At 57.5% G+C, this 16275-nt stretch overlaps 1 protein-coding gene across 3 annotated transcripts in view; it reads right to left on the bottom strand.

Annotated features, from left to right (window-relative positions):
- MYT1L (myelin transcription factor 1 like) overlaps positions 1–16275 on the bottom strand; it is a 135186-nt gene that overhangs the window by 14550 nt on the left and 104361 nt on the right. For all 3 annotated transcript variants that reach the window (XM_019942539.2, XM_019942540.2, XM_019942541.2), the window contains exons 16-17: positions 14202–14285; positions 12607–12828 (exon numbers count right to left, since the gene is read on the bottom strand). In XM_019942539.2, coding sequence (XP_019798098.2) covers positions 12607–12828; positions 14202–14285 — 306 coding nt within the window. The remainder of the gene's footprint in view (positions 1–12606; positions 12829–14201; positions 14286–16275) is intronic.

The following is a 16275-nucleotide window of genomic DNA, read 5'->3' as shown; positions in this document are numbered from 1 at the left end:
TGTGCTTCCTGAGACCACAGGGGATGTGTTGGGGGCACAGGGTGTCCTCTGACCCCCATGGAATCTCTGCCCCAGATTACTTGTCTGAACTGCTCCCATCTCAGCGCGAAGGGGTGTCCCTGTGGTTCCTTCTCAGCCCAAGATGTGGATTTGGAGTTTACCCCCAGCAACGTTCTGAGTTTCTCCGAAAACGTATTTGGTGTCGAGAGCATGCCCTGAGCCGTGGAGGGAGGCAAGCGTTAGGGCAGGAGCCTCTGCGCCCACCTGGGCCTTAGGACAGACGGGGTCTCCCAGTCGCAGGCGTTCATTTGCAGGGGCTGTGGGTCAGACGGGAGAGTAGCAGGCTTTGCAATCGCTTTATTTCTCCTGCTCGATCCCCCTCCATCCATGCATTTTGATGGCATCACGGGGGAATTAGGCTTCTGCGAGCACCCGGGTCCCAGCTGGCAGGTATCACAGGATCGCTGGGGTCTCCCCGCCGAGGCTGGGGGGCTGAGTGGCTCCTACTCTTCTGACCCCCTTTCTTGCCTGGAATTACTGCTGAGCCCGAGGGCGCTCAGCACCATTGGGGGCAGGTGAAAGCAGGTGTGGAGTCGGACGACCTAGAGGGACGGCCCTTAGGAGGCTCTTTCCTCAGGTGTTCTTTTCCTGACAGTGTTGCGACCGACACTGCTGGATCGAGGGGGCTCCAAAGTTCATCTCTGGGGCGAGTGTCCCGCTGGTGTGGCTGAGAAGGACGTTTGTTTATACAGCAAGGCTGGTACTTCGGGCGGGGAGGCCTGGGTGCGGGGGAGGGGTGGTCCTGCACTGCCCAGGGAGCCCCCAGGCTTCTCCTGTGGCCGTTCCTCTGGGGGCAGCTCGGCCGATGGGGCGCCTTCCCTTCACTGCACTGGTTACTCGCGAGGTCTTTCTCAAAACTCAAAAACCCAAGATCTTCTCAAAACTCAAAACTCTCAAGCTCTCAGAAACTCAAGACTCTGGGTCCTGGACGTTTTCCTGGTTTCCTTCTTTGATCGTTTTCTTTCTTCCATTTTCTCTCGTCTCTCTACTTTTTCAGAAACTCCTATAGCTGTTGGTTATTAAATCACATGAATTGTTTCTCTATTTTTAAAATACTGTCTTCTTTTCTCACCTCTTTATCATTTAAGGGAGCGTTCCTCAGCTTTGTATTCTAACTTTCTATGTGGAGTTTTAAGTCTTACTCGCCTTTTTTATTTTAGAAGATCTTTCTTGTTCTCTGAATGTTTTTTGAGTTATGAATATCATAACTTATAATATCCTTTCTATCCTTTTCTGTCTGATGACAAATTACAGTTGTTTTTGTTTTAAAGTCTTCTTCTTCCAGAAATGTCTGTTTTCTCTGAGCTTTTTTTCCTTTTCTGTCTTCTTCCAAGTGTGTTTATTTTGTTTTCTGTCCTGTTACCTGGCGCATCCCTTAAATAGCTGGAAACCCTAGGCTGCTCATTCCCGTTCTCCAGACATCACACATTTCTCTGGGACCCACTGGTTTCGGGGGTGGAACACCGTCCCGTCTGGATGGGCTCGAGTGGCCCCAGCGGCTCTGAGACAAGCTGGGGGGTGGCGGGGCCTCCACATTTCACTTAATGTTCCTGAGTCCAGCACAAGGGCCACCCCTGTGTCCAGTCGCTCCTGGGGTCCCAGGCCAGAGCTTCCCACTCCACTGGGGTGATGGGGGCTGGGCTGGACATCTAGGGGTCAGGCTGCTTCTTATGGAGACTTTGAACTAGTCCTCTGTTTTCAAGCCTTCTCTGAACCCCCCACAAGGGGCCCACTGGTCTGTGGGTTCTGTGGGATCCGCAGCCCCCTGAGCTCCCCCTTCACCCATGTCCCCCGCCACCCCTTCCTCTCCCGGAGATGCAGGTCTGAGTCATTTGTCCGTCAGCTTTGCAGCTCCCAGGACTTGGTGGATGAGATAGAATTCACTTCTCTTTTAACAATATTTTACCGTTTAAAAGCTTTCTGGGTTTATAACCTGAGAGTAGGTCACTTCAGTGGAGGTTTGAGACTGAGCGGAGATGACTGTGTTCTCAGCCTGTGGCGTCTGACAGGACTTTCTGTAGAGATGCCCACCGAGGTCTGGGGTCCACGGGCACTTGGCTGTAATGTGCGTGCTCTTTCCGCCCCTCTCCTGGGGGCCAGTGTGGCGGTCTCTCTCTCCTGGAGTGACGGTGGTCCTGGTGGCCAGATCCTAGGCACACCTGGTCCAGGGGACGGAAGCTTAAGTGTTGCCATGACACCCAGGGGAGCATCCTCAAAGACAGACCCGTCCTCCATCCAGCGACAGAAACAGCCTAGAGACGAAGCTTCCAGGGTGGGCGGGGTGGGGGTGGGGGTCAGAGGGCAGAGCCACGGGGGATGGAGCCGGCAGCCGGGTCGGCCCTGCTGGCCCGGGCCTAGTGACGCGGGATCACACCTAGCGACCTAGTGTCCCCACCGCCCTGAGCCCCACTCGTTCTCCTGCCGCATCCTAGCAGACGGCGGGGAACCTGCTTCTCTCTGTGTTTCTCCTTTTGCTTGTCTCTAGGAAGCCCGGGGCTCACATTCCTGTAAATCATTGCTGGGGGCTGATCGTGTCCCCAAAGGAATGCTGACACCTTAACATCCAGAACCTGTGACAGGACCTCATGGGAAATGGGGCCTTTGCAGAGTCAAGATGAAGTCGTGCTGGGGTGGAGGCCTTGTCCCGTGACTGGGTCCTTGCGAGAGAGACACAGAGGAAGGCCGGGGACGACGGCGCACAGACTTCGGGTGACACCCAGGATTGCCGTCCCCTCACACCCCTGCCCGTGTCGTGACCTCTGTCTTCCGATGTCAAGAGGATAAATTCTGTTGTTTTAAGCCGCCAGTTTGTGGTGTGTGTCAGGCAGCCTAGGAAACTGATCCCATCAGACTTGTTAATTAACTTTGAACTCCTAATCCAGGTGTTTCCCCATCTCCTATGATATTTCTATCAGTTTTTGGATATGCGGACATAACTGTTCTGTAAATATGAGTTTTTGCCATGAGCTCAGGCGGCATTGACGCGTTGGGGGGTGACAGATGATAACAGAGGAGACACCCCCGGCATTAAGAGCTCAGGGTAAAGGCGCCGCAGGAGGGGGGACGCAGGGCCCGGTCCCCTGGCCAGCGGTGAGAAGTGTGGCCGGGCGTGTCCTCACCCAGCTGGGCCCCTGGCTGCACAGGGGGACTGCTCGGGGCACGTTCTGGGAGGGGGGACCCAGTGTGAGGATGGCAGAGGGGGACCCCAAGGGACACGGAGCCATGGAGCTTTGGGAGGGGAACCGGGTGCAGTGGGTCTGGGCCTGCAGGGCATCCAGGGTGGGAGCACCCAGCCCGTGTGCGTCACATTTCAGCTTGTATTAACTGAAATCAAACAACGTTAAGTGTCATGGGGACTGGACGTCAGCCGTGGGCCCGGCAGCCTCGCACGTCTGGTGATGACAGAGCCGCTGGCGGGACACGGCGGCCGGTCACGCGTTCTGTGCCCGGGGCGGCATCGACCTTCAGAGGGGCTGGCGGGAGAGCCCGGAGTGTGTCATCGGTCCTTCAGCGGAAGAGAGCCTCCTCTGGGGGCTCAGGCAGATTTTTGGAGACAGAGTCTTCTTGCAAAGGGAATTTGAGGAGAAGCGGGTGACCGTGGGCAGACGTGTTAAACTCACCTTACGTCTAAGACTCTGTAGCTCGTGCAGCAAGGACTGGAGTGGCCCCGCTGACTCTCTCAGGCATGTGAGGTCACGGGGGCATTTTCTCCCCATTTCTCTAGAGTCACGGAGGCTCATGACCTGCCAGCGACACCACCCGCGGGGCCAGTGCCCAGGGCTCTGGCCTCTTGTGCTATTTGGTTCCCAGGACGTTTCTTCCAACTCCACGCTGCTCAGGGGGACGAACAGAGGACCAAAGGTGTTGGGTCCACGCAGGCCTGGACAGAGCGCCTGGGCGGCCGCGGCAGCTCGCAGGGGGGATGCTGCCTTTAGAGGGAGGAAGACGTGATGGGCTCGGGGCCAGCGCTGCCTCCCAGCAAACCTCGGCAGGAACACACCAGCGAAGACGGTCTTAGTGTGAGCGTTTCTCAAACCGTCATGAGGACCAGAGCACGGGGGTCACAAGATGCGTCCAGGGGAACGGGGCCAGGAAGGAGGTGGGGGGCTCGGGGGGGTCCGGCCCAGCTGCCTGGCCCTCCTGCCATCAGGACGTGGAGGGGACGCTCCCTCTGCCGGGTGTGGGCCTGGTGACTCATCCCAGCCTCATCTTTGTGCCCTCACGGCCCTGTGGCCCTAGTGTCTGGACCTCAGGGGTGCGGGGAGGCCCCCGAACGCTACCCTGCTGACCGGGTGGGGCTGCACGGCACCCACAGGCTGGGGGCTGGGGTCAGCGCGGGGAGCCGTGGGTGGGAACCAGCGTTCCTTAGCTGATGCGTTTTTTCGTTCTTCCTCTTTATTTCACCACCGGCTTTGCTAGAAGGAGAAGCATGTGCTGCCTTAGAGCTGGAAGCAGAGAAAGGGCTTGTGAATTTCAAAGTCTCAGTGTTTTGGAGATGCCGGATCCCAGAGTCAGAAAGAAGTCAGCACACAGGCTGTGGTTCTGGAAGAATTCATCCTGGCGAGATAAAGATTCCTAGAGAAGGGGAAGGAGAAGAGATGGAGGTGCGAAGAGAGCTGAGATGCTGCTGGTCCGGAGAGGAGACCCACGCCCGGCAAGAGACGGGGCTGCAGCAGAGACCCGGCTGCCGGCGACAGACTCCCCGCCCCCTCCCCCAGAGCAGCCTGGCTGGGAGAGCCCCCAGAGGCCCCACCGCCTCTGCCCTTCAGAGGCCTGGGAGGCAGATGCTGGGGGGAGGCTGGCTGGAGAGGCCTGGCGGTGCCAGGAACACCGAGGGCCAGCCACGGGGGCTGACGGCCAGACGAGACGACCTGGGAGGCCCCAGGCTGCCCACTGATCGGGAGGGACACCCTTGGTGGATGCAGGGGGCACAGGTGCTGGAGGCCCCAGGCTAGGCTCTCGTCCCACAGTGAGGACAGGATGGAGAAAGTCACAGAAAATGGGTGGACATGTGGACTTCGGATTTCTTACAACACGATCACAGTTTAGAAACTGCTGAGTTCCTGAAAACCTACTTCAGGTTCGCTTAAGAGTTGAGGGCGATGTTGTCCTGATCGGAAATGATCGGAAGAGTCAAACGTCCCACGTGTGTGTGTGTGTAACTGAGATTGAATCACATTCTGGACCTGAAAGCTTTGAAGACTTCAGTTTCTCCATCTGTTTGTTGGAGAGAAAAATGACCTTGTGTGTTCATGTTGTTAATTTTTTGTTTGTACATTGCTTTTCCCTATAAAATTGTGACAGGCCAAGCTTCTTGGGGCAGGACTGTATTAAGAGATTTATTTCTCCACAGACCCCTGCACTGTGGCCAAAGCAACAAGCCTATGGGAGGCCGAGTTCTAAACCAGCCCTTGGGTCCCTGCGAGGTGCCCAGGCCAGGTTAGCCCCATCCTGGAGATAGAGGTGCTGGCGATGGGGTGGCCCTTCCCGTGGCCCGGCGATGATGCATACATAGCCCTGGGCGGCTGGAGGGGCCTGTGCCCCTGCCGTATTGAGGGCCACGTGGCCAGCACCCGAGGGAGCCTCCGGCACTGACAGCCACCCTGGTCAGGAGCCAGCAGGAGGATGGGGCCTCGGTCCTGGAGCCTCGAGGAGCTGAATTCTGCCAAGACCCGGATGAGCTCTGGGGTGGGCCCTGGGCTGTGGGCTGGGTGGGGACGCACCTGCAGGCACTTTGGTTCCAGCTGGTGAGGCCCGAGCCGGGGCCCACGGAGGCCAGGCTGGACTCCACCCTGCAGAATCCGACGGAGCGGCCGCAGGGTGTGGCTTTGAGCCCCTGCGTTTGTGGTTCTCTAGAGAACTGGTGAGAAAACGTCCAGAAATCTGTGGGGGAAGCAGCCTGGGCGTGTGTGCCACGGCGAGCCCAGATCCAGGTGAGGTGGATGCTTGCGTGTGTTCGTCCAGTCTTTGTTGGATGCGTCCCAGGCCCGGGAGAGACAGGCGAGTGGACGTGGATGCACTCCGGGAGGAGGAGTCTGAGAACATCGAACGAGGTGGTGCTTCCCCAGCAAAGCCCCTGCCCCAGGGCCGCCTGTGGTCTTGGGCCCAGGACGCTGGCAGCTGTGACCCCGGCTCCTAACTTTCATGGGCCCTTTGGGATTCACGGTTTGGAACAGATGTTGGACCTGAGCTCTCCCCTCCTTGGTGCTTTCCGTCAAATATTGGAATGCGGAGATTATGCAGTCGGGACGCCTGAGCTGCTTTCGGGGCCAGTGGTCGGCGCAGGGTGGTGCCCAGGGGACGGGCTGAGCTGCCTGATGTGGGGCCTTTCCCAAGGGGGCACCTGGACCAGGGACCCGGCGGGAAGCTGGGCTTTTAAGGGCAGTGGATTCAAATCCCCCGAAGACTTTCCCATGCAGTTGTGGGACCAGTAAGGCCAGTGGTCCAAGGAGCAGCTCCAAGGAAGCGGGTGAAACGGGGGCAGTGAGGCACGTGGCCGTGACGACCGTGGTTTCTTGGTGCCGGCGGCTCATCATCGTGGCGCCCGTGAACCCTGCGTCCCTCCTCTGGGGGCGCTGGCTCCGTCAGGGCAGGAGGCCCGCAGCCCCGGGAGCCTCCCCACGGAAAGCACTAGTCCCTCTGCGGGGCCTCACTGCACCCCTCCGCTTGGGGGCCCCACCCCCGCGCAGAGCAGAGGGCAGCCCGCCGCGGGGTGCAGGTTGCCACGTGCCCGGCCTCTTCCCGCATCCGAAGCAAAGCAGAGAACAGTGCTGCCCAGCATCCCTCTGTCCTCCTGATGGGCAGCCTGGTCGGACGACTCAGGCTTGCGGAGTGAAATGGGGGCCCAGCTGGCTGAGTCCTGCAAACGCGCCAGAGCAGCACGAGGTCTGCTCTGCATGCAAACGTTCTCCACCTCCGACAGCATCTACTCCTCGGGAGGGGCCACCTCGACCCTCCACCCTCCTCACCTACTGCAGCTCACAGAGAAATCCAAAATGGAGACGTTTCCTCTCGTCACAGAGTGAAGTATGATGTTTCCAATATGCTTTTGTCAAACAGAAGACCACCCGCGGTTCCGGGGGACCCTGGCCATGCCTCCTGTCCCCCCGGCTCCGGCCAGGAGTCAGTAGGAGCAGGAGGTTGGGGTTCAGAGAGGGCGGGAAAGGGTGCATGACAGCCCCGGGGGCTGGACGAGAGCCCAGGAGGCAGCAGGGGCAGGGCTGGTCTGCAGCCGGATCGCAGCTCCTGGGCTGCGACGCTGTGGAATCTGGATTTACCATCAGCGGGTCTTGAGTGAGGAACTCTGGGGCTGCTTCAGTGTCCTCCATCCCCACGTGTGTCTTGGGCGAGCATGGCCCTGGTCTCAGCCTGAGAGGGAACAGAAGGCCCACCTCCGTGCTCCTGGGCAGACAGGGACCCGTCCTCAGAGGCCAAAGGCAGTGGGCTTTCCTCCTGGCGGGATGGCTGGGCGGAACGGAGAGGTCAGCCCTCTTCACTCCCTCTCCCTGGGCTCCAGCCCACGAGACCTGGTTTCTTCAGTACCTGCCCTGCGGCAGCCCTGTGTTTGGTCTTGCAGATGCACAGACAGACAGACAGACAGGGATACAGATGGTCCACGGATGAAGCCCCCAGACAGTCCTTGGCTGGGTCCAGCTTTCTCCTTCCTGGCAGTAGTGTTCTCATGTCTAAAATGGGAACTATGCAGACCTCAGGGCGCTGCGGTTGCCTGCTTACGTAGGTTTTGGTAAAAGCTATGGCTTCTCCGCATTACAGAGAGGCAGGTGCCTAAAGGCTCGCTCTTCTCCTTGGGCTCACAAGGACTACGTTCCCCAGCATCCCATGCAGCCTACATTTCCCAGCATCCCAGGTAGACTACATTTCCCAGCATCCCTTGCACTAGGTGATTCTATGGACCTGGTTCCACCTGTGGGATGTAAAGGAAGTGATCCGTGCTCCCACATCTCCCGGGTGGATCCTGCATGTTCTTTCCCTCTCTGGCTGTGGAATGAAGACCACCCTTGGAGAATGTGCTGAAGGTGGCTGAGCCCTTTTCTCCTGTTCCCTCATCCAGTTCTGTCATGTGGGCAAGAGGTAAACTTCCACTCTTTGGAGCCAGTTTGGGTGTATCTGTTAAGGCAGGTAGCCTATCCCGCTCATATTTACATTAAACAGGATGGTTGGTTGCAAAAAACCCTCACAGTAAGTACACAATATGGTGACTCGTTTTTATCACAATTCTCTTGGAAAGTGTCAAGCACAATAAACATCCTAAAGAAGCCTATCTACTCATTTATAAGAACCGTAGAGGAACTGAAAATGAACAAACCACGTCATGTGGTTCAGGTGGAAGAGGTTTAAGGGGGTCTGGGAGGGAATTAAAAAAAATAATTTGGTCAAGCTCAGTGAGAGATGACTTGCTTCTAAGATTATTTATTTGTTTGTTAGGGTTAGAATTGTGGCTTTAATTTTGGAGAATCTTCCGAATCTACACAAAGTGCTAAGATTGGGGTGATAGCACGGTATGGCCAGCACACCCGCACACAGAGAGGCGGGTCCACAGGTAGGCCCCCTGCCCCTGCCCTCCCTCCTGCCCAGCCCCTCCCTCCAGCCTGCCTCCCTCCTGCATCACCGGCCCCATAGTGCACACAGTCCTGACACCCGCACCCAGGCTTGGGGGGTCTTCCCGGCCAGCTGAGCCATTGCCCCCCAAGCCAGCTGAGACCCTGGAAGAGCATCCTCTCTCCTGCCCTTGCTCCTGACAGCTCTAACCCTGATCCTGGAATCCCGAGGTACCCTTTCAGGCCCCTCATCGTGCCTCTGATGAGATCCCAGTGCCTCCGTCTGCCTCTCAAGATCTGGCCCCGTCAAGTCCCCATGACTGCTCTGTGCCTTTAATTCTTTTCACCCGTTGGTTTCATTCCTTCAGGTAAATCTCGTATCCAGATTCACCCCTCCTAGAAAACCCTCCCTTGCTCCCGAGCCCCTACGAGCTACTCCCAGGTGTTGTCTCCCATCCCACCCGCCGTTTTTGACGCAGCCAATCCTAACCATAGAGTAAGCCAATCCCTAGTCCTTTAGAGCAGCTCTGCCCGGGAAACAGGGACCGGGAGGAGGTCCTCCCACCCATCCTTACACGGAAGAAATGAGTGGAAATGATTTTGCAGCCAACAGGGACTGTGGGAGCTCAGGGCACGTGTCACCTGTCAATGTCCTTTCCCCAGAATATCCATGTGGTCACCTCCCAAAGAGGAAAGCGGGGCGAGTGGGCTTCCTGGGACCCGGAAGCCAGGGCGGGTGCTCCCCCTTCATCCACGCACCTTAGGAAGTGATCCTTTATCATCTTGCTGGGTGGTCACAACTTGGAGGGAAAAGAGCAATAAAACAGGAATTTCTGTTTCCTTCTACTCTTTTTCTGATTCTAAAAGCTGCTTTGCTTTCATGGCACATGGGTTGTACAAGGAACCCTGCATCTCAGGGTACCACCCATGTCTTTCTGGGAGGCCCCTCCTCACTGAGGCCTTAAAGGTCTGAGGAACCAGACAGCTGACGGGCCCCGGGCCTCTGGGGGAAGAGGCATATGGAAACCCTACCAAGCCTGTGTTTGTGCCCAAGCCATGTTCCTGCTCAGGATTTCGGTTCTTACACCTCCAGGGAACAACGTTTCATCTAAAATAAATGAAAACTTGTTCAACAGTTGAAAACTGCAGGCTGACGTGCGACAGGACACGATTCAGCCTTAAAAGCCGGGTGATTCTGACACAGGCCACAATGTGCAGGGACCCCAGGACGCTATGCTGTGCGAGATAAGCGATCACGGGTCAGACACCATGTGATTCCACTTAGGTGAGGACCAGAGAGTCAGATCCGCTGGAGAGTGGGTGCCAGGGGCCGGGGCGGGGGCCGGGAGTGCGTGTCTAGCGGGGGCAGGGTTTTCCTGGGAAGGTGAGGGGCTCCAGAGGCGACAGTGGCAGTGGCTGCGCAGCAGTGAGACTGTGCTTACAGCCCCTGAACTGGACACTCAAAAATGGGTGAGACGGTAAATTTTGTGTTATGTGCTTCACAGCACAATTTGCAAAATGCGGGTCAGCTCTCGCAGGGTCCTGATCGTCTCCCTAACCACTCCACCCCACGCCCGCGCCCTGCCAGACAGATTCACACCCGGAGGGAGGGCGCCCGCCTATCACCCGACACCCCTGGGTTCCCAACCCTTTCCACGCAGCATCTACATAACCTTCGTCCTCAGAGGTGACAGGTAGCAGGTCGGACTGTTCTGATTAAGCTTCACAGTGAAATAAAGTATCAAAGTCTCTGCGCGGCTCTGCCCACCACAAGCAGGGCCCCACGGAGCTGCTTCTGAGATGCTCTGAGGGTCCACCCTCCAGCTCCATCTCACGGTGGAGCCGCGGTGCCCTGGACCAGAGGTTCGGCTCCCAGCGTAGGCTGGGCAGACCAGGCTGGTTGCTTGTTCCCTGGACTCGGGGAGCTCCTCCCGGGACCCTCCTTGGGGCTCTGGGTGAGCTGTCTGCAGACCCCAGGGCGCGTCACGGGGAATTCTAGGTGAGAGACATTCTGCCCAAGTCACAGGAGTCACCGGCTGTGCCCATCTTCACTAGACCTGTCCAGAGATTCCCTCCATCTGCTCAAGGCAAAGGCACCTTTGAATCAACATCCCCCTCCTGGCCAGAGGCCCTGGGGAGATGTGTCTCTTGGCGGAAAAGAAACAGGGAAGGCCAGGAACCAGGAGAGCCTGGGCATCTTTACGAGGTCACCTCCGTCCTGGCACCTGGGTGTGAATCTGGAGGGTGATCAGGTGTGTGGGGTGAGCCCAGCAGCATGTGGGGAGGGGTGAGCCCCGAGGGTCCTGCCTGGTGGTAGCGACTCGGAGTCTGGGGCCCTCGAGTCGTTCTCCCTGCGAGCCCTGAGGACGCGCTGAGTAACCAGCCTGCGAAAGCGAGTAGGATCTGCTGGGTGGCTCTGAACAAAGGGTTATTCTTCCGACTCTAAGGCAACTATCCTACCAAAGGTTTGGAAACGAGCAAACGCCACACAGGTAGCAGTTACGCCTACGCCCCCCTCTTCTGCTGTAGTTTCTGGAAACTGAGTGCTTACATTTAATCAGAGAAGTGGAGCTTGTCGTCATTTGTGTCAGATTAGCCGACCACGTATACCCTCATTCACAGGTCATGTGGGCAGGATTCTTAAATTTTTAAAATTTATTGATTGCCCAGAACTTAAGGAAGTAGAGGCAGTTTTTGGAGGGCATTTCGGCACTTCCTATCAACATGTAAAAACCAGCATTTTTGCTTCTAGGACGGTACCCTGAAGACACTCTGGCACAGGGATGTACAGAAGTCAGCAGAAGGGAGTTCCCTGCCGGGTAACATCCCGTCTAGAGTGGAGACTGGGGCCCGCAGGCCGAGCCCTCCCTCTGGAAAGGAGGGGGCCGCTCTGAGCAGGAGTGAGATGTTCGCCGGCCAAGGACACGCCTGCTACCAGCTGGGCCCGGGGGCTGTTCTGGTGAAAGGCCAGCCCTCGTTCCATGCAGACGCCCAGGAAACACTGTGATCTATTTCTATCAAAAAGAAGAAGGCGGTGTGCCATGGGGGTCAGGGGTCTCTGTGCCCCTGGGCACGTTAAGCCGGGCTGCGTGCCTCTTTGCTCAAGGGTGCTTTCTGAAGGGGGACGCGGGGACTTCCCACCTTGGGGAGAGTCAGGGAAAGACACTCGTGTCTCTCTTTAGGCCCCTTCGTCCCGTCTGAGTCTCTACCTGAGCAGGAATTTCTTTTACAATAAAATCACTTCCTAAAACCGTTCAGGCGCATCGTCACGCATCACTCCGTTTGGCTCATTGCATGTTCCATGCAGTGCTGCAGATGGAGGCAAGGCGCACGGGGCTTGTGGTCGGAGAGGCCGGGGGAGCCCCGTGGCTTTATGTCGTATGTGTGATGCCGTGTCCCCCCACCTGGATCCTGGGAAGCTGGGGCACGCCTGGGATTTGCCCACGTCAGTCATTCCTCCTGACTTCTACAGGGAGCCACTTGCTTCAACAGAGCAAGCCTCTTCTTCTAAGGCAACGTAATCGCATATATAGATATTTCACCATTAAGCAAATAACAATCAATGGTGATGATCGGCCCTTCTGTAGGTTTCCTGATGTATCTGATGAGGCCTTTGTAACCAGGTGCCACCCACTTTCCTCGAGTGGGACCTGCCTGCAATATTCAGCCAAAACGAATAAGTAAATCCACGGATACTCCTGTGAGTGTGCGCGCGCGTGTAAAATGACAGCCTATTTCTTTCTGCGGATACTGATCGAAGACATCTGGAAACCTCTACGTACATGCGGACGCGGTAGGACGAGTCTGTGCTTTTCAAAACAAATTTGTTTGTTTCTTCCTCTCCCGAGCCTCAGAATGTCATGAGTTGGTAGCATAGTGTTCGGGGTCTCCTCTCAGCCTGAGGGGTGGGCGTGGCACCATCGCGGGCCAAGCGGCGCCCCCGGCCTCCCCGCTGCCCGCGGCACAGAGCCTGGGCGGGTGCACTCACCTGCGGTGCGTGAGGAAGCTGCCACTGACGTGCCCGGAGCCGTCACAGCCCGGCGTGGGGCAGGACATGCCCTCCGTCTTCACGGACTTCCAGGAGAACTGGGAGCCATTGAGGTACCCGTCCTTCTGCCTCTTGGCCGCCAAGGGGCACCCGGACGCACTTCGGTGGGAGGCGTACTTGCCGGTGATGTGGCCCTGGCCATCGCACCCGGGCACGGGGCACCTGGGGGACAGAGGGGCAAGCTTGGCTGTCTCGCCACCCTACGCCTGGTGGCCCCCCAGCAAGGTCAAGTTAACCTGACGCGAGAGACAAACCAGCATCCTCTACTGCAGCAGAAGGAAAGAAAAAGGAAAGTCACGAAAAGACACCACCTAGCGGAGCCGTGAAGTAGTTCACCCTCCTGGAAACTGGTCCAGGCCAGGTGGGAAGAAGGTTTACCTGGAACAACAGAAAGTCCAGGCTTAGTGAGGGATGCAGATGCCGTGGGTGAAAAGGAAGAACAAGTTTGTTGGAGCAAGTGAGATGCGGGCATCTGTTCGAGAGGCGAGTCACAGCTTTTATGGTGGAGATGTGCAAAGTCAATGGGAAACTGCAGGATAATTTTTAAGATTGTCGTATAAACCTGTGTTCTTCTCAGGAGCTAGAGAATATTCATTTGTTTGGCTATGTTTTCTGAGATCACAGGATGCCCTTCCAGCTAGATAGGTTTTGAGCAGCAGAGGTGGTATTTAGTTAAGTTTCCTGGCATAGCTTTGGCACGAGGTACCCAGGAGCACTTTTTTTTTTTTTTTTTAATAAACAGGAAAATCATTGGTTGGAGCTAAGGTTCAGCAACAGGGTAATTAAATCGTGCTTCTGAAACTTCTCTATTGCAGGTTATGGCAAAGGGCTGAGGACTCACAGCCAAACCGCAAACACATTTTAATTTTAATCAAAACTTTTCTCTAAAGACACTGAATGAATGAGATTAAAATTTCAGGGAGATGGCAACAGGTTTATCTCACAGACTTTTGAGACCCAGGCTCACCGGGCAGCAGTTCGGGGCAAATGCCTGTGGGGAGGGGTAGGGGGCTAGCCTTCTACCCACCGTGCTCTCCATCCCGCCTTAGTGAGAAGCAGAGTACAGACAGCTAAGCGACCTTCCTAAGCTGGAAGTCAGCCAAATGTTCTCTTTGGCTGCTGTAGTTAATAACTTCCTATGCTCTCACGGACCTGCCTTTCCCAGTAAATTACACTGCTTTTCCCATCCAAGGTAGAGGGGCTTTCTTATGCTTAGGTTACTCAGAGCATCGGATGGATGGGTGTTTGGTTATCACCTCACCTGTCATTTAGAGGATGTTTTTGGTCAGTTAGCAGGTGTGCATGGTCTGGTTTCAATGCTGTGACCTCACACTTGACCGACCTCTCCAAGCCTGGCCTCCCCGCCAGCCCCCAGCTTCCACTGACCTGCCCCCCGGCCCCCAGCTCCCCCCACCCCGCCCCACGGCCCCCAGCTCCCCCCGACCCCGCCCCACGGCCCCCAGCTTCCCCTGACCCCGCCCCCCGGCCCCCTGACCCCACCCCCCAGCCCCCGACCGGCTCCCCGGCCCACACACCTGATGGGCTCCTGGTCTTCCTTGTCCTCTTTGCTCTGTGCTATCCTGATGCCGCTCTTCTTGGCTCTCGGGCAACCTGAAAGGCTAAGGAAGAAGCGAGACTTCAGGAAGCGCCTAAGCTGTTCACCCCGCAAGCCCCTTTCACTGTCGATGGGGCTTTGACGCAGTTTCCTCCAGCAGTTGATGCTTCTTGGCACGAAAACGATATCCTGGGGGCAGCTCCTCTGTGCTCCCCCTAGGCCTTCAGACACTGTCAGGCCCCCGCGAGGGCGCCCAGAGCCTGGGTGGGAGAAGCTGGTGTCAGGAGTCGCCAGGAGAGGCCGGACTGACTTGCCAGAGGGGGACGAGCCTTCTGCACAGAAGAGGCCACAGGGAAGAAGAAACACACGCCTCCCCATTCCTTTCTGGTGGCGTTCCTGTGGCCGGATTCCAGAGCCCTTCGTCTTGGGAGGGGGCGTGTCCTGGGCATCCGTCCCCATTTACCTGATTAGGCTGGCTTCCCATGGCATCTGCAGAAGATGCAGTGCAAGTTGACCAAGCTTATTCTATTTAATGTTGGAATTTTGGAAATAGCGGCTCACGTTGTCTAAAGGAACTAAAGGAATGTCTATATATGAGTTTTTTTCTGTTCAACAACAGCTAACTGTAGGCTATTAGGCTATTAGATGTGAGATTATATAGAATAAGCAGGAATTTTTGCAGAGAACTGGAGAAGCAGGCACTGGACCGTTTCTGGAGCCCCCGGGGAAGTGTGGAGGCAGAGGCCCCAGGGCTGAGCCAGGGCGGGATGTGCCGTCCACTGGATCGTCCTGACCTCAGTACATGCTTTTCTGCCGGGTCTGGCTTCTGTCTGAGCACGCTGGCCCTCAGGCAAGGGCCCGGCTGTCTTGGGGGGCACCCCCATCACCCCGTCACCCCATCACGGCCGTCTCCTTGGTTCTGTTCCACGTTTATGCAGGCGCCTGGCTCCTCTCTGTAAAGTTGCAGCTCCGGAGCCCCCCGCCCCTCGCGTCCCCATTTTCAAGCGCTCCAACTCCCCTGGCACGCGGCCTCCCTCCCTCCGCCGTTTCACCTGTCACCCTCTACAGGACAGCAAAAGAGACAGGGTGCGTGCGCCTTGATTCACTCTCTCCCGCTCCCTCCATCTCTCTCCTCCTTTTTTGGATAAAAATTTAGAAAGTGTTTTCACGCCTCTGGCCCCCCCGGGGTCTTCTGTGAGAGCTGCTCTTATCCTGGTGGGTCACGGTGGCCCGCGGGAACTGGGACGCCGCCTTCGCACTGCAGGACCGGCTGCAGCTCCTGCCGCCCTGCTGGGGCCCGTGTCCGGCCTCGGCTCTGAGGCTCCGCGATCTGCAAACTCCGTGGTCCGCTTGGCTTGCTCTGCCTGTGCTGAGCCGATCCCCCCGCCAGACCCTCCTCTGTCCTCATTTTGCCACGGCTCCTTGGTCTCCAGGTACCAGGCGGCGATGACTCCCAGCTGCCCCTCTGCAAACCGTGCTGCCCGCGGGGACTGGGACACCTTCGCTGCTGCTGCTGCCGGAAAACTCACCGTCCTCCCTGGCCGAGCCCACACCACTCCCGTCTGCTCCTGTCAGGGGCCAGAGGCCGGGTCACCCGTGGCCATTCCCGGGTTTTCTCTCCCACAAGTCCTGTGGCTCTTCCGTCCTGAATGCCTTCCGAGTCGATGTCACTCCTGCCTGTAGGATGGGGTGTCAGAGCCGCAGGGCTCAGCTGCACGCGTGTGTGGTCTGCTTAGCCTCTGCCCGCTTCCGACTCACCTCAGGATGGACCCACACCCCTGCACGCAGCACCCAAGGCTCCTGGTTTGGGCGCCGCCAGCCCTGCTGTCCCTGCCCCACGCGGTCCTCTTGGAGGCTTCCGGCACGTCCTGGTCCCGGACAAGCCATCCTCGGGCCTCACATCCCTCCCCATCTGCTTGGCCTCAGCCTGGACGGTCTTCCTCCAGGCAGTCTTCTCTGCCCACCTGCCATCCTGACAGCAGCCCTGGGGCTCTCACGGCCCTCGGTCCCCGTGGTGTTTCTCACTCCATCCTGGTGACTGTCCATTCGCTCGT

The sequence above is a fragment of the Tursiops truncatus genome, chromosome 14, assembly GCF_011762595.2.
Source record: "Tursiops truncatus isolate mTurTru1 chromosome 14, mTurTru1.mat.Y, whole genome shotgun sequence".
Taxonomy (NCBI): Eukaryota; Metazoa; Chordata; class Mammalia; order Artiodactyla; family Delphinidae; genus Tursiops; species Tursiops truncatus.
The sequence above is the reverse complement of the archived record's forward strand: the minus strand, read 5'-3'. Positions and strand labels throughout refer to the sequence as shown.